This window comes from Asterias rubens, chromosome 1 (assembly GCF_902459465.1).
Source record: "Asterias rubens chromosome 1, eAstRub1.3, whole genome shotgun sequence".
NCBI classification, from domain to species: domain Eukaryota; kingdom Metazoa; phylum Echinodermata; class Asteroidea; order Forcipulatida; family Asteriidae; genus Asterias; species Asterias rubens.
Window position 1 is genome coordinate 5,621,213 of NC_047062.1, and position 21,810 is coordinate 5,643,022.

A 21,810-nucleotide genomic window follows, 5' to 3' on the forward strand; every position below is an offset into this window, starting at 1 on the left:
CAGACGTATCATGCATATTGTCTATGCGATCATTTGAAGGAGTCCGACTACGGCGAAAGGATATAAACTAGATAAAGTCGTTTCAGATTTGAGCACAGTTACATCTTGCAAATTTTCACCCTAAAAGTTAATTTTGCTCTTCATTTGGTGTTTAACACTTTATAAAAAGGGGATAAAGATAACCCATCGAAGCTATACTGTCATGAGATTTAATAGTAAACCCACTTTATGACTGTTGGGTTTTGGTGACAAACGCCAGATCACACTCGAAAGGCTAGCTGTACAAGTCTATTTTTTCTTGGCTAGCTAGATGTAGATGTGTGTACACAATGTGCAAAAAAAAGGCACGGTTGGTTTGTGCTTGTGCAGCAGAGAATGTGAAACCTGTTGAGCTCAAAAGCCAGTGCATGCTGTGTACAGACGAGACACGTCAACCGAGTCCCTGGAATCATGGAGGGAGAAGGAATGACCGGTTTAGGAAAATAAACACAAACATTTCAGATTGATATTCCTCAAGGATGGCCAGAACGCTCAATTGTTTCATGACTCCTAGGTCCATCACATTCTTCATGATATTTGCTCACGTTCTTACGGCAGTCATTGCCGCTAAAGACAGCAATCATAATGTGAAAGTGAACGTGGACGTCATGTACCACATGAATGGCGACGATCAACATAACCAATGCAACCAAGAAACGCAAAAAGTGTCACTGAGTATACCGAAAGAAATTCTTGACAAAGTGATCCATGAACAACAGAGACAGGTCAGTCAATTATTTGATTGTCAAGAGTCTAGTTAAGTAAGAGAACACAACTTTGTCTTCTTAATTCTCTCTCTCTCAAGCTCTCAAGGGAAGTATATGCAGGTACACTCTCGAGTCTCAGCAGAGGAAAAATACTGTACTATTAAAGTTGGTATTAATTAGATAGCACTAGCATTAGCAAAGTGTTTTTGTTCTAGTGCTTGTGATGTATTGATTAGTTTTGGTTCACTATTGAAGTGCTTGAATATATGAGAATACAAATTAATAAACAAACAAACAATTGACGTTTTTACTATTGTTCTTAGATTTAGAAAGCATTCATATAAGATGTTTGAAAATTGTTATCTTTATTGTATTGTAAACTTCTGTGTGGTTTTTGAATTCTTTGTCTAATTGTTTTGTTACAGAGCTGTAAATAATGACATGATAACTGAATTATTGTATCTTGATCATTCTTGTCACTGTTGCAGCTAAATCGTGGAAGAGGTGGATCCCTGGAACTAAACCAGTTAAGCAACCCAAGTGTAGCTGATTATAAAGAGAGCAGTTGTGCGCACTGCGGCCTGAGCGTCACTCCACATCTCATGCAGCCCTTCACGGTTGGAGAACTTGTCCAAGCATGTGGTACGATCAGCAGCAAAGTGTCCTATTCCTCTAATGAATTTTATCTTTAAGTACGCGCTAATCCTCCAACCAGTTTCACGGAATGGAGATGGTGATAAAAACCTATAATATTGCTCAGCTAATATCACTACGTGCGTCTCGTGTGTTCTATGTCACGTGCCAAGTTTGCTTGAAGATAAACTAATTATCACACGCACGCTCATGGAAATACGGGAAATATAGCCCGTCTGCGAATATATCCAACTCGGCCTTCGGCCTCGTTGGATATGGGACGCAGAAGCGCTATATTTTTCCGTATTCCATCCATGCTTGTGTGATAACTTGTAACAACCTGGGCTCTTTGGTCTAGTCTTCTACTAGAACTGAGGACACCATTCCCAAAAGTTCCTTTAGAATCTATAACTCCAGGGGTTACCAAAAGGTCGAAATGCCATCATTTCAATGCACCTCAACATTTCTGGATCCCAGTATCAGACTTTTTTTGTCAGCATTGACTCTCACCCCTGATCTCACAATCACCATTGACTCTCACCCCTGATCTCACAATCACCATTGACTCTCACCCCTGATCTCACAATCACCATTGACTCTCACCCCTGATCTCACAATCATTGACTCTCACCCCTGATCTCACAATCACCCTATGTATCTGTCACACATGTAGCCTTTTTTACCCTAGTCCTACTAGCCCCCACCCCCCCTATTTTTAATAAACAGTTTGACATTTACGGTCAGTACTGAAAATAAGGTCTGAGGTAACCAAAGCTAGGCTGTTTGTTGACTAGCAGAAACCAGCAAGTCTTGCATGTGATTTGTGTTTTAGTTTGGGTTCCCCCTCTATTTCTACGTTTTACATGACAAAGTATTTGATGCGTAATTGCATTTGAGTACAATTTAGCAGAATATATTCACATACAACAGAGGCCTTAGCCTCTGTTGCCCCTGGTCTTGGCCTTACCCTTTCAAAGTTTCCCATAGACATAAAAAATATCGTTCAACAGAGTGCCCTTTGTCAAATAAAAATCGCCTTGCCCTCTCAGAGTTGAAAGGCCAGGCCTGAATTGACTTAGATTGGTTTTGTTTTTTATTCTCAATTTTCTTGTAGAATCTGGAGCTGCTCGGATGATACCAGGAGCCTGTGCACAGATGGCTGCATCTTGGGTTGAGGAGAGCAGTGATCCAAAAATCGTTGAGGTAAATATTTCCCAGCCACCAAAGAGTGTAGAAATACACAATATTTCTACGGCCTATATGTAAGGGGTCTCTGCAATTTTAGTAACTGCAGAGTTGCCAATATTTTTGTTATGATTGCTAAAGATTTAGGCGTTGTTCTAGATCCATCTTTGAGTATGTCTCATCATGTGAGCTCTATTTGTAGAATTGTTAAGTTTCACTCTCTTGATTCTTCCAATTTTGCTTTTTCTTTGCTAGTCATTTGTTTGTTTGTGTATTAGTTTGTGTTCATTTGTTCCCGCTCTTTGTCAGGTACTCTGTTCATTGTATAGCACCATATTTTTTATGAATAATTTGTATTAATTAAAAGAATTACATTGATTAATTGACAAGCATGGTTGAGTTTGGAAGAAATTTGAGCGTTTCAATTTTTATTTATTCTCGCTCAGACTTATTCTCTTGCAATGGTGGAGAAAGGATTGGTTCCTTTTGCCACGGGCAATCGAAAGGTGGATTACCAACTGGGTAAGTAAATTCATTAACAAATCACATACACAAACCAAAACGTCAAATTGATAAACCCCAATCCTTACTGCATGTGCATTTTAACTCCACGCACCAATGTCACACATGGGCGACTGTGCCCCACTCAACTGTTCTTGGACTGAACAGGTGCCCATGTAAATGCCTTGTCACCCCAAAATAAATGTTTTGTTTGAGGTTGAAAGTGGTGCCCTTTGACATAACCCTTCAGCAAAATCAGGATGAGATGTAAATGCAACATTAATACATTCATTTTAGGCTAAATGCTGGTTAAAATAACTGACCCCAACATTTCAAAAAATTTCATTTGAACATCCAATTTGTGAACAACTTAATAGGCCAGTTTGATGAATTTATTTTAAAATGATGAACAGAATGAATTCATTCATTTAAAAACAAAAAATTATTCATTTAAAAAAAGACTACAAATGTAAAAGTGCCTACTGTAAAATAAACAAGTAAAAACCGTTTGGTTTGTGATTACAACTTGATGACATAGAAATTGTTTGTTAAAAATCCCATCAGCCTATGGAGTAGTTCTGCTGAACACAGGTCGCTATGATGACGCTATCTACCACTTGAATTATGTTGTGGTAGACCACCCTGACCTGGTAGGGGCCTACTATACAAGAGGGGCTGCATATGCCAAGAAGGGCGTACGGGTAAGTTGGTATTTAGTTGTTGAATGTTTTATTTTAACGCGACAGTTGTCATTTGCCTCATGTTTTGACATGACAAAAAATTCATACCGTGTGCTGTGGCTGAGCGGTTGAGCATCAGACTCAAGCTCTGGTATTTCTGATCAGCAGAGTATGGTTTCGAGTCCTGGTCTGAATGTGGTGAGCCTTTAATTAGAGCACTTTGCCTAAAATGCACACATAGGATTTGAAACTATGCATCTTGGAAATACAACCAGTTTCTTGAGACATCATTTGAAGACGTGGGACAAGGTTGTTACGTTTTTTTTAAAATCGTTTCTCACTAATCTTGCTGATTTTCTTTTTGTCTTTTCAGTTTCCAGTGAATGCAGAGCTTGCTCTGCAGGACTTCACCAAAGCTATTGAGCTCATGCCTGATGCAGAGGAAGGGTGGGAAAAACGAGCAGAGGTGAGAACTTCATGTCTTCGGACTTACTCATTAGAGGACAAGCTGTGCAAACAATTTTTTGGGTGTACTCCAATTAGTGTTTTGAAGCCAACACACCACCAAAACAGGGGCAGAGTAGTTAGTTGAAGGGTTTAGAGTAAATTTGTTGTGATGCACCCATTTGCCAAGAGGAAGTGGGGAAAAAATACATACAGGTCTCTCTCTCTAACCTCACCTTAAAATGGTATAAAATGTAATTTTAGTTGTAACTCTTTCAGTGAAATTTAAACTTGACTTTATCGGACAGCAAAAAGAAGAATAATTCCGCCTGTCAAAAAGTCAAATTGAATGCTATTCGGATTTAACCTCATCAAAACTCAGGAATGAACTGAATACTCTTTGTAGAAAGATGTTTAGACCATATATTTGAAATGTGACGTCATCGAGTGTTTTTGGATATTGACAACAATTGAACTTGAAGAGTATCAAACACAGTAACAGTGACATTTTAACGTGAGGTTTAGAGATCTGTAACTTGTCTCCCATGTTCCATTGGACACTATCCAATGGAAAATGAGTGAATACAAAAACTTAATTTACCTCGGAGGCCCTCCCTTTAGAGACCATAGTGTCCACAATTGGCTTGTACCAAAATGCTCATAGTGGCTGCAAACGGCCTTAAGTTTTGACCTGCTTCCATTCACAGAGAGAAATCAAAGTTTTGTTCAGGTCCGAAATTTTCCTAAGTAGTATTTTAACACAGTATCCCAATTTCTAAACACAAAACTAAAATTTGTGTTTCATGTTATTTCTGTTGACATTTATACTGACACAAATTGATTTCAAAAAGAAATGAACAATTTTGGGGATGTCTTGGCATTTTGTGATGATTATACAGAAATGAATGGTTTTAAAGGTTGAAACATTCTTCTCTAATGTCTTCAAATTGTGTTTTTCATGCTCAGGTGTATTCAGCTCTTGGGATGCACAAGGAAGCCATGTCAGATATGACAAAAGCGATAACGATCAAGCCAACCGCTAAGCTGTACGCACACAGAGCAACCGTGTACTTCAGAGATGAGGTTAGTACAAGAGTCCGACCTGCAGTGTATTTATTCAATTCATAAAGCCTGTACGCATACAATCTTGCTAAGCACAGACAAAAATATTGCTAAACAGAAACTCGTAACCAGCCAAGATTTCATGAAGTTTATTTTGTTGCAACTGGTGTCCCACTTAGATTTTGCTTAGAAAAGAATTTTTGCTATGCAGTATTTTCTGCTTGACCGCTTTATGAAAATGTGCACTGGTCCCAATTTTATAAAGCAGTTCATTGAAATTGGGTACCGGACTTTGTTTTTTTGCTCTTTAGATTATTATATTGTTCCATGCCTGGTATGAGATCTGTGTTCTCTTTGTTTTCTTCTAGGATTACATTGGAGCAACAAAAGACTTCTTGGAGTCGGTTCGAATCAACAGACACCAGCCAGATATTTACCACCTGCTTGGCCTTGCTTTGTATCATCAAGGCAAAATCAAAGTAAGGAAATCACTTCTTAACTGCATAGTGTTTCATTTATAATAACATTTTAAATATCAGTAAGAGAGGGGGTGAGCTTACAAATATTTGCTTGGTTGGCTCAGTGGTTTCTTTCTCTGCCTTTCAACTCTGTGTACTCTGGTTCGAATCCCTGCTCAGACAGTGGCCTAGCAAGTGGATTAGTTTGTTTTCAGTCTTTGCCTGATATGTTTTCCCAATTTGTGTTCTCCTCCTATATTTAAAACGTACCATTTCTTCTCAATTTCCATTCATCTTGTTATCAGAGCTTGGACAAAAACACTGAGGAAACAAAAACCAAGAAATGTTGACTTTTTGATAAAGGGTATTCATCAAGTAAGACATTTTTCTTGGTTTGCATAAAAATTAATATCTTCAAGGTGATAAAAGAGTTTTAAAAGAACTGCCTTTGAACAATAAACTTAAATTCTTCTTGCCTTAGGGGTAAAACAGTTTGTTAACTAAAGGTGCCTAGAAATGCCAATTCTTCTTTTTTAAATAAAAAAATGCAATTCTTGTAAGAATATGCCCAGAGAGCCATTTTGCTCCCTTTAAATCTTGCCTATTCTTTTTCCTAAAAGCTTCAAATATTTTGGGTCAAATTGAAAGTTAAAGAAAATTCCTAAACAGTAAAGAACTAAAGCCCAGTTTAACCAACCCCCAATAAGCCTTCTGATGTTACCAAGTCGTAGGAAACACTGTGATGTTTTGTTTATGTTGTTGTTTTCTAGGAAGCCATTAAATACTACAACGAAGCGCTCAAACAAAACGCCAACTTTGTTGACTGCCTGAGGAGTCTGGCCCATGCATACAGGTATTTTGTCCCTCCTCTATTTGACAGTTGTCATTAATTTCTGCAGTCATGTCAAATAAAAAAAAGAGTAGAAGGGCAAAAGGTCCTACCCAATTTGTTTATAATTGCCATTATCAGTGTTGTAAGACTTGTGACCCGAACTTTGACTCAAGTCCAAATCAATAGTAACTTTTTTGAACTCAGACACCGACTTGAGTCACAATGGTCAATGACTCAGACCCGGTCTCAGACTCGACTGTCTTGAGACTCGTACTTGATGTTTGTGACTCTGGAATCCACAGCAAAATGTGAATTATTAATATGATGCAAAATAGTGAAAACAGTGAATTGTGAGGTTTCCCTTTTGAATGTCTACTATTGTTCAAAAAGTTGTGAACTTACGGGTTTCAAGCCTCCTGCTATTCTTTATTAGGGCACTTAATAATTGTTTTGTCTGTGCAAAAATATATCTGCTACAATACAACTTGTGTTACATGCGAAAACTTGTGTTGTTGTTACTTTGAAAGAGGTTTTTTATTCGTAAACCCAATTTTGTCATTCTTTTATTTTAACTTTCTTCAAGATTTTGGTGTTCTTTTTTCCCCCAGAATACTAGTTAAACTTACTGAAGGTGAAGATTAAATACGCATGTCTTACATCTTATCATTGCAGAGAACTTGGCAACTTTGAGAAAGCATTGGAGAAATTCAACGCAGCCTTGGTGATCAACCCTAACCATGTGCAGTCACTCCAACTCAGGGGAAGTTTACTCTACCAGGCTGGTCACCCAAGGCAAGCATTACCAGATTTCAAGGTAAGTCATTTTAGTGGATCTAGATCTGAATAAATATTCTCAGCGCTCTAATTAGAGCCAAATAAGAAGAGAACATGATGAATGAATGCGAGGAAAGACACCACTACACCAACCTGACCGCCCTCTTGAATGGAAGCCTTGCATTGACTCTTAGAATAAACTCGTCAGTGACAAATCTGGTTGTTCAGTGGTCAAGCGTGCAGGAAGTAGTTGTTGTGTAGGCAGCATGGTGTTTGTGATGATGCCTTTTTTCTATGGCCCTGGTTTTACGGTTTGACTCTGAAAATGTTGTTGCTTGGATTGCTGTTTGGCTCCATGCTTTCCTACTGCCAGGGTTGTCCATTGGAGAGGGTCCTTTTAAGGCAACCATGATTGTCAGTGGACAGTTCTCCAAAAAGTACAACCTTTGGAGAGACAGTGGTCTGCCGACCTGGATACATGACCTGCCCAACGCAACTTCTTTGTTATAGGGTGCCAAATAAATGGGTCTCATAATTCAAACCAATCTTTTTTGTTTAACCTGAAAAAAGGAGTGCCTTGAGATGCTCGACAGGTGTGAACAAGTGTTATATAAGTCTACGGAACAGTTTAATTGTTGTCAATCTTTTTTCCGTTCAGGCTTGTACCTCATTGGAACCTCACAACAACGTCTGCCAGTACATGAAGGGGTTGTCCTATGCAGCAATAGGACAGTTTTACCAGGCTATCAAATCCAACATCAGACTTAAAGTACTACACATGCCTGACCCTGGAAGCACAGAGCAAGATAGAGTCATGTATGTCAGAGGTAGGTAGGCTTGAGGACAGATTTAACTCATAATAATATAATAATATAATAATATAATAATAATAATAATAATAATAATAATAATAATAATAATAATAATAATATATTATATAATAAATTATTATATTATATTATTAGATTTAACTCAGTAATACTTACAACATTAGTATTGCGCCTTTTCCTAGGATTGCAAATCACTAAGAGAATGCCTCAGAAAATACAATGATGGAAATAATAATAATAATAATAATAATAATAATAATAATAATAATAATAATAATAATAATAATAATAATAATAATAATAATAATAATAATAATAAGACTTGTAATGCGCACATATCCACCCTGCTGGGTGTTCAAGGCGCAGTAAAACCAAAAACAAAACAAAAACAAAACACAACACAAAGAAAAACAGACACAACAAAATTAGTCATTGAAAACCTGTGACATAAGATAAGTTTTGAGAAGAGACTTGAATTTTGCAGTACAAAGACAAGATCGAAGATTAAGTGGTAGAGAGTTCCAGATGCGTGGCGCGGCTGAAGAAAAAGACCTGTCACCCATGAGTGTCGAGACGTGGGTTCAATGAGAAGCATAGAACTTGATCGAAGATAATATCAGGACACCAGGTGGGAAAACCATTGCCAGGTCCAGCCCACAGCTCTGCAAATTTGGGAGGATAAAAACATATATCTCTTCAGATGACCACATAACTTCATACCATTGAAAGCTGCTGTAGGCCACTAACCGATTGCCATTAATCTTAAGAGCACCTTGTAAACCCTTATAAGGTGCTAACTAATTGGGTCTCAAAATTCATCACTGCAATAACCTATCTTTCTGAAAGTTCGTATATACTCAGTGCCTTGAGTACCTTGTTTGGTAGATACGTGCGCTATATAAGACTTTGATATCACTACCAAATGTATATCTACATTTTAGTGACAAATTGATCATATTTGCACATTAATTTTTTTCTTGTTTCGTTTGGCTTGGGCGATTTATTTTATTCACGATATATCACCAACAATATATCGCGATATTCGATATAATCGCGATTAATTAAATTTAACATCATCAGTCTACAAACTCCCAGTGAAAGTTGTAGAAGAGACAGTTGTAGCACACAAGAGAGGTGTTGTAATGACCTATTCTTCTGGTTTTACTCCAAACCAATGGGGTGTAAAACTAGGGGCCATTACTTACATGCGTTTAAGATGTTAACGTCTGCGCATGACAGACTGCTCTATTGTTTGCATGACTAATAAGTTCGCGCTAGCGCTACTTGCACACACGTGGTGGTGCAGCACACACGTGGTGGTGCAGTGAGCATGCAGTGACCCTGGCGTTCTGCAGAAGCGCTGTAGTTTTCGGTAGTCTGTGTGAGACCGCCTAATCCCCGCTTTGATGTTTTTTCCCCCCTGAAACAACCCTGCCGGTCCAATCTACAAAGGAATCTTGCGGCTGCGTCACAGACTGAGAGTGAGGAGGGAGGCCAATATTCAGTAGGTCTTTACTTTTATTTGACGGCGCAGTGTGGCAGCGCTTATCAATTGAATACATTTACCAACAGATCGGTAAATGTATTCAATTGATTAGCGCTGCCGTCGTAAAAGTAAAGGCTAACATAATTTAGTAATGTTTGGTAATTCAATGACGCACCATTGGCAGTTGATTTCTTTTTTCAAATAAAACTTTCTTTTTGAACGGGTAAACTTTCTGGTACTCATAAATTATTACCTTTTTAATGAAAAAAATGTTAAACGGACTGATCTTTGCCTTAGCCTCTTAAAAACAAAATAACAAAATAATAAGCACCATTACACTTTAACTTTAGTTGAATGAAACTATAGGCTATATCAAGTCAAGTTTATTTCAGCATTAGTGACAACAAGAAGATAACATCAAGAATAAACAAAATGGAAGGAAAGGAACAAGGCACCTCCATTAATTTTTTTTTTAACACAACAACAATCGAATCATGGAGTATTGAATATTGATTAATTTAAAAGTATATAATTACAGCTTCTCACTTTCTCTTGTTTAATCAAATGGAGGTATAACAAAATTAAGGTAAGCAGTTTTGTAAGAGTTTTTCGAGTTAAATTTGAAACCACTGAAAAATAATTTGTTAGGGTCAGTATATTTGCAGTCAGTTATTTTGGATCAGCAAGTTTTACTAAGAAGAATGAATGAATAATTAATTATTTCCAAACTGAGTTGGACCATCACTCTTCTCTATAGAGCCTAACCAAATAAACTACCAAGTTTAATAGCCGATTTACACCTCGGATGGGCGCAGACAGCGGCCTTGAGCCGCACACTCAAAGGGAGTGTAATGTGATACAATAGTGATACTAAATGTAGTTTTCGGTAGTCTGTGTAAGACCGCCTAATCTCCGCTTTGATTGGGTTTTTTCCCCCGAAGAAACACGGTCGGTCCAATCTACAAAGGAATCTTGCGGTTGCGTCTGTGACTGTCACAGACCGCAGGTGACTCGCAGCTCTTTAGTGATGATGTAAGATTATCTCCACTATGAGATTTAGTGTCGCAAGACGTCTCGGCTAGGAAATACATCGCGATACTTAGTCGATATCGCGATTTACCGATATTTCGATTAATACAAAATCGATCCGATATCGATATCGTTTCCAAATTAGTATCGCGATATTCGATAATATCGTGGTATCGCCCAAGCTTAGTTTCGTTTGCAAATGGTGACCCCCAAAAACAAGTCACAATAGCACCCTTGAGAGCTCTTTTTCTGAAAACTTTGTGACCGTGCGGTCTTTATTTGTTGTTTTTTCTGAGGGGAATTTAAGCCAGTCGCTAGCGACTGGTCAGTGGTTAAAGAGCTAATAGAACCATTTTGAGGTGATGACCAGCTGTGCGTATGTTTTTGTATTTCCTTCAGAGTTGTCTCGTTACCTCCATGCCCATCTAGACACGCCAATCGGTGAATACAACATCGACTCAGATCTAGATGGAACTATGAAGGACAGATGGGTGAAGAGTAAGCCATTCGAAGATAAGGGTTATGTAGAATTGCCTGGCCTGTCTCCTGAAATAAGGTTGGTGTTGATAATGGCATTTTCCAATCTGTGTTTTTATTACAGTGGACTCTCGTTAAAGCCATTATACACTTTCGGTACAGAAAAAAAAAAAAGTACACAGATTTACATATAACTTACAGGGTTCACAGAAGGCAATGGTGAAAGACTTCTCTTGAAATGTTATTCCATGAAATGCTTTACTTTTTGAGAAAACATTAAAACAATATCAATTCTCGGTAGCGAGAATTACGGATTTATTTTAAACACATGTCATGACACGGCGAAACGTGCGGAAACAAGGGTGGGTTTTCCCGTTATTTTCTCCCGACTCCAATGACAGATTGAGCCTAAATTTTCACAGGTTTGTTATTTTATATATAAGTTGTGATACACGAAGTGTGGGCCTTGGAAAATACTGTTTACAGAAAGTGTCCAATGGCTTTAATACGAGGTCGACCGGACTAGCCAGTTTTTGAAAAAGTGTCAGAAGATCGTAACATCCCATTGCAATGCTCTATGCACAAAGTGCTCTATGCACAAAGTGTATGACATATTATGGCCGCACGTGTACACAGATAAGGCTGCTACATTACAGTGTGTGTGCATGTATCACAAACAAGCATAAACACTTTGAAAATTAAATGCATTGAAACATGCACAGGCAATTCTGGACCGGCAAACAACCTAGTAGTATTAACTGGAACCTTGTAACATGCTAGCCCGTAATAACAGGAGTTGACTACATACCCTTTTTCAAGCCAAGTAGACAACTTGAAGTGCTTTTTATTCAAATGTTTAATTTGCATCAGGGATAAGAATATTGTAAAGAGTATTATAAATAAATTTGGTTCTACCCATCTATTAAATCATTGCGATACCCGCTGCTAAAACATAGGATCCGAGCCTCTAGCTACCAGGCAACCTCGGTAGTCTAGTTGGTAAGACACTGCTTTAAAGTTGCAAAGGTCGTGGGTTCGAATCCAACCTGAGTAATATACCTGTGATTGTTGTCTCATAACTTGGGAAAGTACTGAGTATACAGTGCTAACACACATTGGTGTAAGGGTAAAACCAAATGAATATACTAGTCTCAAAGCCTTCAATAAACCATCTCAATTCTTTAGGAGTAGACACCACTGGAAGTCACACAGGTTGCTTACTGTTCACATTAAAAATCTCAACACTCGCAGGTACTAGACAAGTTTGGATCAGGGTGTGGCCACATGTGACGTTAGCAACTAATTAAGTTGCCAAAAGTGTCAGCACTTGAGAGGAATATTTGCAGACATTATTTTGCACAAAGTATTTATGAAAACTTTGTATAATTTCTTACGAGTTAAGAGAGGTTTGCGGTGACTCCATGTGAATATATCTTTGGGAAAACCCCTGAAGCCAATCAGAGCATGCTGATCAAAACAATAAGTCATTAGTGGTTCTTTTCAGAACCAACACTACTCAAAAAGAGCCATTCACATGGTGTTACTTCAAACCTCATTTAGTATATACTTCCACCACGCAAAGTTTTGAATCCTAATATTTATGAGTTCTTAAAATTTCTTTCCCCTCTTCTTTCCAGTGATGTCGAAGATCTTGACTTTTTTGAGCTGAGTGACGACACAAGGAAACTGATTTGCATGGCTGAACCGCTGGGCCTGCTCGGACAGTTTGAAGCCGAAGGTTTCTTGCCTAATAAACGAGCCCACATGGCCATGGGCCTTGCCAGCATTGAGGTGGCGCAAACAATGAGATTAGTGTGGGAGAAAGCCAGCGCCAACAGAGTCTACAGGAATCATCAGGGTAAACGCTTCGGATGGAGGGATGTCTTCAATATCGCCGTCAAATGGAGAAGGTAGGTTTAATTAGTAGGGATCTCAGGGATTCCCTCATCATCATCAGGGTTGTAGCTAGACTAATTTTAGTGGTTGGAAATAATAATAATAATAATAATAGTAATAATAATAATAATAATAATAATAATAATAATAATAATAATAATAATAATAATAATACCATTTATTAAGAAGATGTGTCATCTCATTGACATAGCTGTGCCAGGTGATATAAGGGTAGCTTCGAAGGAGATGGAAAAGATCGAGAAGTACCAGGACCTGGCCAGGGAACTTCGTAAGATTTGGCAGGTAAAGGTAAAAGTAGTCCCCGTGGTGGTTGGAGCACTTGGCACCATTCCCAAAGCACTGGGGAAACATCTAGATGAAATAGGGACAAATGTGAGGGTAGATCTATTACAGAAGGCAGCGCTTTTGGGAACAGCGAGGATCCTGAGAAAGACCCTTGAGATCTAAGGCTACGGGACGTAGCCCGGCTCGAGGAGTTACCGGCACAAAGGAAAATGAGATCTTTCTTTTGCATGCTGTGATAAAATGAAATAATAATACCATTTACATAGAGCCTTTTCGTAAGGTTACAAAGCGCTCAGAGAATGACAGGGGAAAAACAACAACTAAGGGAATGCAATCAAACACCAAGAGGAAAACCGCGACTAGGCAAAACCTGCGGCATTTAGCCAAGAAAGTCCTGCAAGAAGCCGGTCTCTCTTTGATTAGAACTGCAGGCCAAGCAAGGCGAGATTTACTGATTGAAAAAGAATGTTTTCAGAGACCTTTTTTAACATGGTAACAGAGCTAGAACTTTTGATTGAGTTTGGAATGGAATTCCACATCAATAAATCAAATTTTTTGATCAACAAAATGATTTATATTCATTTTTTTTTTTTTTTTACCCATACATCGATGTGTGTTAGCACTGTATACTCAGTACTGTACCGAGTCCTGTGAAAAAAATCTTTATCTCCGATGCAAATTTAACATCTCTTATAAAATTATTTATGTTTAACTAGGGTCCATTATTGCTGAAGTGCAAGCTTCAGGCATGATGCCAGTTTTCCAAACTGTTCATTTTATGGGGCATTGCAGTGCCTTTTGACTGTGTTCTTTCTCTGTGACATTTGATACTCCTTATCATTAGCTGTGTCTCAGATCAATGCACAGTGGACAATATTTTGACTTATTCTAGGGGACATTTTTGCTGGGCGGCTCAAAGTTTTTTGCCCAGCGTGCTGGGCGAGAATTGTGAGTCCTGGGCAGGACCGCCCAACCCCGCCCTCCTTAGCTACAACACTGAATATGACAGAGTCCAGTATTAGTTTAAAAGCTGCAATTCTATCGTTTTTTTTTTTTCTCTAGACTAATAGATCCTGATCAGCCAGTGTTATGGATTGACATGATGCCGTCATCCAGCATCGAGGCAGGCTTCAATAACCACATGAACCTTCTCAGGGGTCAGGTATTCAACATCAGATTCACCAAGTATTTCAACGTAGTTTTCAACCTCACCAAAAAAATGGTGGCTCAGCACAAGTAAGTACTAATACATGTTTTGAGTTTTGTAGTTGATGCATCTGCAGTCTTCATTAGGATTATTAATAAGTGGGGCTTCGGGGGACATCATTTAAGACATTTCTTTTGAGAAGTGATGGCTCTGAGAAGAGCCGGTTTCTGCTTGACATTATTGTTAATATTATTATTGTATACCAGTGCTGTGGTACCTGTACTCGATACTCAAGGTTGAATACTGAAACACCAGAGCCAGTGCCCTTGACCATGAACCAGTAGGCTGTGCAAGTCTCGTGTGTGTTCGAACATCAGTACCCGACAAAGTGACTGAGTTTGTTTCCTTTTCATGTTCAAAACAATTTACATGGTACAGAGTGGTCGCCAAAATGTTTGAATACACGCGAGACTGATATGGTCTAAACTGCTGATCTAAATCTTGCCCATATTCAAAGTTATGAAACAGTTTTGTTTCCTTCATGCTAGAGTACTGTCTGTAGGAAACCACAGTTCCTTGAAATTGCACGGTTCTATTCTAATACACAGGGCTTTTCCACAAAGCAATTGTTGTTACTTCTCGGAGGCTCTTGGACTAGAATAAGGGGGGGACCCTCGAGCCATTTTTAGGAATTTCCACAGACATCAAATCCCATCTCTTTATCAATTTGCTAGTCTTGCACACATATCAGGGAAAATAAAAAGATAAATGGCTCAAAGAATTAAAGTTGTGTCCTCTTGATTTCCTCAGCGGGATGATGAGCCAGTCAGGGAAAGGAGTAAACAAATTCCTCTCCGCCCTGGACAAAGTGACCAGCTGTGATGAGCTTCTTAAACTGGTCAAGAAGCAGAATATAGGAGACAACACACTGCCGGGTTTTATGGTGTCTACAAAGATGCCCAGTTTTAAGGAGAAAGGACAGCGTCTTGAAGGCTCCATCATCTCTCTTACTGGAGACGTGTAAGTATTCACTGTGGTGCTTTTATTTGGCCTGTAAACCATTGGACAGCTAATACGTTCTGCTTGACTGCATCCTTGTGTTGAAGTATGGGAGCAATCCTACATTAGTGAACCTTTGAACCAACAAATCTCAGCTTTTAAGGAGTAAATGGGTACCTGCGAAGGTACAGATCGATGGTTTGAGTGTTAAGCGACCCGGCGCCAAGTTGGATGCCAGTGCTGAATGTTCCAAAGGAGTTGAGATGGTTTCAGAAATGCTTTTAAGTCTTAAAAGGCCCAATGAACAGGGGACAGTGGTCCTAGTGATAAAAAGCTTTTTGATACAGTGTTTAGAAAAGAAATGCAAGTTTTGTATTTATTTGTTTGTTTTGCATTTATTGCGAAGTATTGACTTTTATCTCTTCACTGTACCACTTTTCTTGTGATCTGCAGAGCGGGCAATGTCCTGTTTTCCTTGGATACGGCGACCACCAAAAAGCGGACAGACCAGTTCCACACTGAGATAGACTACATCTGGGTTTTGCTGCTTGATGAAATGAAAAAATTTCCAAACACCAATAAAGAAATAGTAAGTTCAGTGTTGTTATTGTGTTAAAGTTCAGGGCTAGCCTTGGTACTCCTAGGGCTAGGAAGTCATCCTGGTATTCTTGAGGGGTTCTAGGGACCAACGGCTACCACAGGATCACATCGTCGTGTCAGTGCCGAATGTTATATCTTGATTTTTACAATACAGTTTAGTCTCGCATGAAAAAGCTCTGGGGAAAAGGCATTATCTCCTACTTGTTCCATCTACACATCTTGTTCTGTACAATTGTGTGCACACTTGTCCCCACCATATACAAACCATGCAGTTGGATTCAAATGGTCGGTCAACTCAGGAGGGAAATGCTACTTAAGGCCCTTTTCCAAACCACGGCATCAGCTTTGGACTCGGCCTTAGGCTCTGTTCTCTTGTCTGAAGCCCTGAGTGCATACGCAAAGCACGCGCAATGTTGTCAAAACACAGTCGCGGGGCCAGGCTCGCCTGAGTCGAATCCAAAGCCGAAGCCAAGGTTTCGAGTAGAAGGAATCTCAAATTAGAATAACTATATTCTTTACTGTTTTCTATGTGTGCTTGTGTTACTACAGGAACCGGACTCAGTGGTCCGTCTGATGCTTTCCATTGTGTACTATTTCTACAACCTCATGCCGCTATCCAAGGGATCCAGGTACTAAGGCATTTATTATTCCCAGGTCCAAGACAGTTCTGACACACATTTTGTCCTACTCTCTGGACTAAACAAGTCAATTTCAACCAGGGCCAATTTCATAGAGACCCTTCAGCAGAAAAAATATTGCGTAACAATTTTCTGCTAAGAAATAATAAGCCCATAACCAGTCACAAATTGTACATGTCAGATGGTTATTTGGCTGGAAAACATATTCTGGTTAGTGTATTTGTGTTGTGCTTGGCTACTTTTTGTGGCTTTTAAGCAGCTTTATGAAATTGGGCCCACAACAATATTTCTCTTGAGAATTTCAAAATTGAATTTCAGAATTACAAGACCCTGCTCTTTCACAATGTTTAATTCTTGTACATCTGTTTCATCTATTTTTATAATCCATCTTTAAATGTCGTGATATATATATACCATGTGCACTTTTGTATTGTCTTTTCAATGTTTTATCAAATATACATTTCTATTTTTATTTATTACATATATAAATATATATATATATTTCTATTTATTGTCATGCATTTATGTACCCCTGTTTTACGTTATTGCTATTTTATAATTTTATCTTCGTAATTTTTAACTCAGTTTTTGGTGTTGTTATGCCACATATTTGGTTTTTTTTTTTATCTTTCTCTTTGTAGTTAAGAACCTCCACTAGACTGTACACACAATTCCTTGTAGAGCACCCCAGTCTTTAGAATTATCCCTTGGAGACCTTTTTTGTTCCCTTTTCTGTTTTTCTGTCGGTCTCCATAAGGTAGTGAAAATGAAATCACATGATTCCATGAATATTGATTGTGTACTGCATTTTTCATTAAATTTAAAAAGAGATTAGTATACTTATAATGACATCGTCACACACAAAAGACACATGCATGAAGCTGATAAATGCCGTTACCTCATTTGAATTAAATAAAATATGACTAATAATAATGGCCGTTTATAATTTACAGTGTCCGTCTAAAAGACACTCCGGGTGCAGTAGAGATGCAGAAACAAGTGGGCCTACAATGAGAATATAGATGAAAATTTAGGCTCAAAAATAAGTTTTCAGATGAGTTTTGAATAAATCTAAAAACCAAAAGAAAAACACCAGCATTTTATCATTCTATATCTTTGTTGTTGTTGTCCTTGGCAGTTCCGTTGCCTACAGTGTAGCTGTGGGATTGATATTGGCTATCGGTAAGGAGGTAACTGGAAGAATACCAAAGGGGAACATTGTGGATGTGGAAGCGTTACTCTGCGGGAGTCCAGAAAACTTCACTGCACTCATGAAGACTTGTATGAATATCCAAAGGTAAAACAAAATACTTTGTGAATAAAAAATGAAAAATTAATAATAATAACAATATGCAGTTCTTATACAGTGGTTTATCACAGTTGAGAGCTGCAGTGATTAAAGGGAAGGTACACATTTGGTAATTACTCAAAACATATATTAACTTAAACTTACTTGGTAACGAGCATTGGAGAGCTGTTGATAGTATAAAATATTTTGGGAATCGACTCCCCCTGAAGTAACGTAGTTTTTGAGAAAGAGGTAATTTCTCACTAAAATAATAAAAGACTTCCAGCTCGAAGTCTTTTAATCCTATCTGAAAGCACACAAATTCATCCAACAAGGGTGTTTTTCTCTAATAATTTTCTCGCAACTTCGATGGCCAATTTAGCTCAAATTTGCACAGGTTCGTTATTTTATGCTTATGTTGGGGATACACCAAGTGAGAAGACTGGTCTTTGACAATTACCAAACGTGTACCTTCCCTTAAAGTTAGTAATGATAATAATAAATTATGCTTAGGCGCCTTACATCCATGACTGGACCCCATGGTGTTGTACATATTAAAATAGCACCAAACGAGGAAATATTCAAAGACCATAAACAGCTTTCTTAGAATATAACCCACAAAAAAATGGATCAGCCAATAATAAACACTGCACACCACAAAAGTTAAAAGGTTTTGAAAAGCGTCCCACAAAAGTTCACTTATTAGACATCCTTTGTTTCATTACAAGAAACCTATAATAATAGATAACAATTTTGTTGTTAACTGCAGGGCATCGACCAATATTACAGAGTTACCTCTGGTGACAGAAACATTTCCGACTCTGAGGACGATGATGGAAGCCCTCAACGCAGGGTCCATGGCATGCAGCTTCAACTGACAGTTTTTGCAGTCACTAACCGGTACCCTGCCAACTGTTGTTCATCCCCTTACATACTAGAAGACACTTGGTACGAGCACTAACCATGGCCATTGCTGTGAATGGTACCATGCAGTCACGCGTTGTACATCTTTTTGAATTCCAGGAGCCAATCATATTATGGGCAACTACATGCACATTAAGGGCACCTCAAATTTGGAGATTATGTGAAACTTGCTTGCTGGCAAGGTACCACTTCAGTAATGTTAGTTTAAAGATGCTATGTCAGATTTTTGGCTGATTTGACCCAAAAATATGGATTTAAAATTCAATATGTATTTTGATGGGGGTCAAGAAAGTTACAATGCTTTCATTTGAGCCATTGCTCGAAAAAGTCTGCCAATTATTAGTAGCAGTGAAATAAAGTGCTCAAAATTAGTTGTTGTCGGGATCCCGACAATATATCACGTGACCAATTCTTATGTGTTTTATAAGAAACATTTTAAATTTTTGTCATGGTTCCTGACCATTATAAGTAAAAGTTAAACTTTTTTTTTTCGTTAGAGCGGGTGATACTCTTTGAAATACCATTCACTCAAATAAATCTATTTTTTAATGTTTGGGGCCAAAAATCTGACATAGCATCTTTAAAGTGCTGCTACTAAACATTTTTACTAGGATATTTAGTGTACAGATACATTTTGGTACTTTTTGTATTTTGGTGCTAGGGTTGGATTCGTCTGTATTAACAAAAAAACAAAAAGCCAAAAAAGTTTGTCAGTCCAATGTCGTGCTAGACTCATCATTCGTCAATGGTATTGTGCTTAATACTACAAATCATGGTCTTTCCAATTTGGTCATTCTAAAGGCGCAGTCCCACTGCAGCGATAATGAGAGCGATAACGATAACGACGGAAAGAGAATGCAATCTGTTGGTTGAATGGACGTGCGCATATTCTGCGTGGAGCAATCCAACCAATACAATGCGTTCTCTGTGCGTTGTGATCGCTATCGTTCTCGTTATTCGCTGCAGTGTGACTCGGCCTTTGTAACAAAAAAATTACAACTCATTCAGTGTTTTTTATTTTAACCAGTTCGCTTGGGTAATAAATGTCTTTTTCCAACGATTATTGTTTTTTATCTATCCATTAATCATTTGTTTTCAATGGAATTCCATTTGGACACCCATATAAATACATTTTCCATTTGTTTTTGTGTTTGTTTTCACGGTCATGTTTCTGAGGTGCAATAAGCATGCTGGACAGCTGTTATGCAACTACTAATCTGTGACCCATGCCTGGTTGAACATGGCAATGCAGTTTAATCCTTAATATCGGAGATCGGGTTGGCTTAGTGGGTTTTTTCCCCCTGCCTTTCACCTTTGTGGACCCCGTTCCGAATCCCACCACGGACAAGAGCCTTACATGTGGATTGGGTTTTCAGTCCCCTGATTACGTGGGTTTTCCCTTTGGTGTTTTCCTCCCACATCTAAAACTTAACATTTTTTGTTGGTGTTCTATCCATCCTGTTATTGCCGCTAATTGTGCTGATGGGTGTGTAATAAATAGTCTTGGCTGATACGAGAATGGAACAGGACTTCAACAAAGGCATTAAGCAGATATCCATCCAAAGAGTTAACTCATTCATTGTCATATATTTGGTTTGTGGTAATACCATGTGTGCATCTACTTGCCAGGTAGAGTTTGTTCTTAGAGAACTGTCTGTCTTTATTTTACTACCGCAGAGTAGATTGTTTGGGTGTTCGGGAGACTTATCAGTTCTGAAAAGAAATGTCCTGCTTTTCAACTATTACCAGGGCGGATGGTATAGAAAATAGACTGGGACTACTACTTCAGCTTACAGGATCATAACTAACTGTACTACCGCGGAGTCAGTTCTTAAATTAGTCTTAACGTTTCGACTAGCTTGTTCCAGTCATCGTCAGGAGACTGAAGAGGTAAGAAAAGAAGTTCATTGATTGTATTGCCTTTGACCAGGCCAACAAACTATGACCACAGGAACTCAGGAAAACAGTTGCCTCTGTACACGCAGTGCACCACAGTGTGATACCATGACTACCGCCAAACACACACAGAAACTTGCCAGTTTATAAGACTGATGTCGGATTTTACGAAAGATCCTCCGAAGCAAACTGGTCAAATCTTTTTTTTTAGTAACTCATAATTCACGAAGGACAACATTCCTATGGTGCTACTGCTTACTTTTTTAAATTATTGTTTTTTTGCATTACAATCATTCCATTTTGTTACATCATTGAACCGACGTTGTTTTTCTTATCTTGCCATTTTTGTCTATCATTTTAAAAGGGAATTCCACCCATGCTTGGGCATAAAAGTTTTTTATTTGATGCAAGCATGCCACTTTTAAATTGCAAATGCTCATAAAAGTGCAAAATGCAGAGTAAGAACACACAATACATGTACGTAGGGTGTGATATTTGCCGTGTGATATAAGTTTCTGTCACACTCCTTGTTGCTATGGATCGACCAATCAGAATCAAGGATGCAAGCCCGCTTGAAGATAAGAAATCATAGAGTTATATAATAGAACCAGAGGCAGTACTCCTTATTAAGCCCGATTTATACTTCCTGCGAATGCGAAGCGAATTTGGCGTGAATTTGACTTCACAACTCTCCTTTCGCAGGGATAGTTGCAAGTGAGTTGAGCAGAGTTGAACTGCTGCAAATTATTCCTTAGAAATTGTGACATCAACATTTGCTTCGCATTCGTAGGATGTATGAAATGGGCTTAACACAAGCAAGGTTTAATTTCTACAAAAGTTCCAATGCATTCCTTAAATTTATGGTCGTTTTATAACAAGTGGTTAATGCTGGTTGTTGTAGGTGCTTTTTTTTAAATGTGTAGATTCGTTTTGAGGTAGTGCAAATTACCACCAAGTATTTTTGGGGTGTGAAAAATTC

General features: G+C 38.4%; 1 protein-coding gene across 6 annotated transcripts; it reads left to right on the plus strand.

Moving 5' to 3' along the window:
* The first annotated feature begins 341 nt into the window (after positions 1-341).
* On the plus strand, positions 342-20,725 carry LOC117289052 (tetratricopeptide repeat protein 13-like). 6 transcript variants are annotated; one of them, XR_004518925.1, is made up of 20 exons: positions 342-764; positions 1,235-1,388; positions 2,494-2,582; positions 3,011-3,086; positions 3,630-3,766; positions 4,119-4,211; positions 5,156-5,272; positions 5,620-5,730; positions 6,480-6,562; positions 7,214-7,355; positions 7,974-8,142; positions 11,060-11,216; positions 12,775-13,047; positions 14,402-14,575; positions 15,297-15,506; positions 15,939-16,074; positions 16,635-16,714; positions 17,862-18,020; positions 18,781-18,959; positions 20,685-20,704. XR_004518925.1 is itself a non-coding variant. In XM_033770006.1 (20 exons), exons 1-19 carry the CDS (start codon positions 519-521, stop codon positions 18,887-18,889), a joined length of 2,715 nt encoding a protein of 904 aa, XP_033625897.1. In that variant the 5' UTR covers positions 342-518; the 3' UTR covers positions 18,890-18,911; positions 20,685-20,725. The 6 variants fall into 6 exon arrangements, 4 of the variants coding, with proteins under 4 accessions (XP_033625897.1, XP_033625908.1, XP_033625889.1 ...); XR_004518924.1 differs by lacking the exon at positions 20,685-20,704 and adding an exon at positions 20,613-20,639; XM_033770006.1 differs by having other exon boundaries at positions 18,781-18,911; positions 20,685-20,725.
* The last annotated feature ends 1,085 nt before the right edge of the window (positions 20,726-21,810 follow it).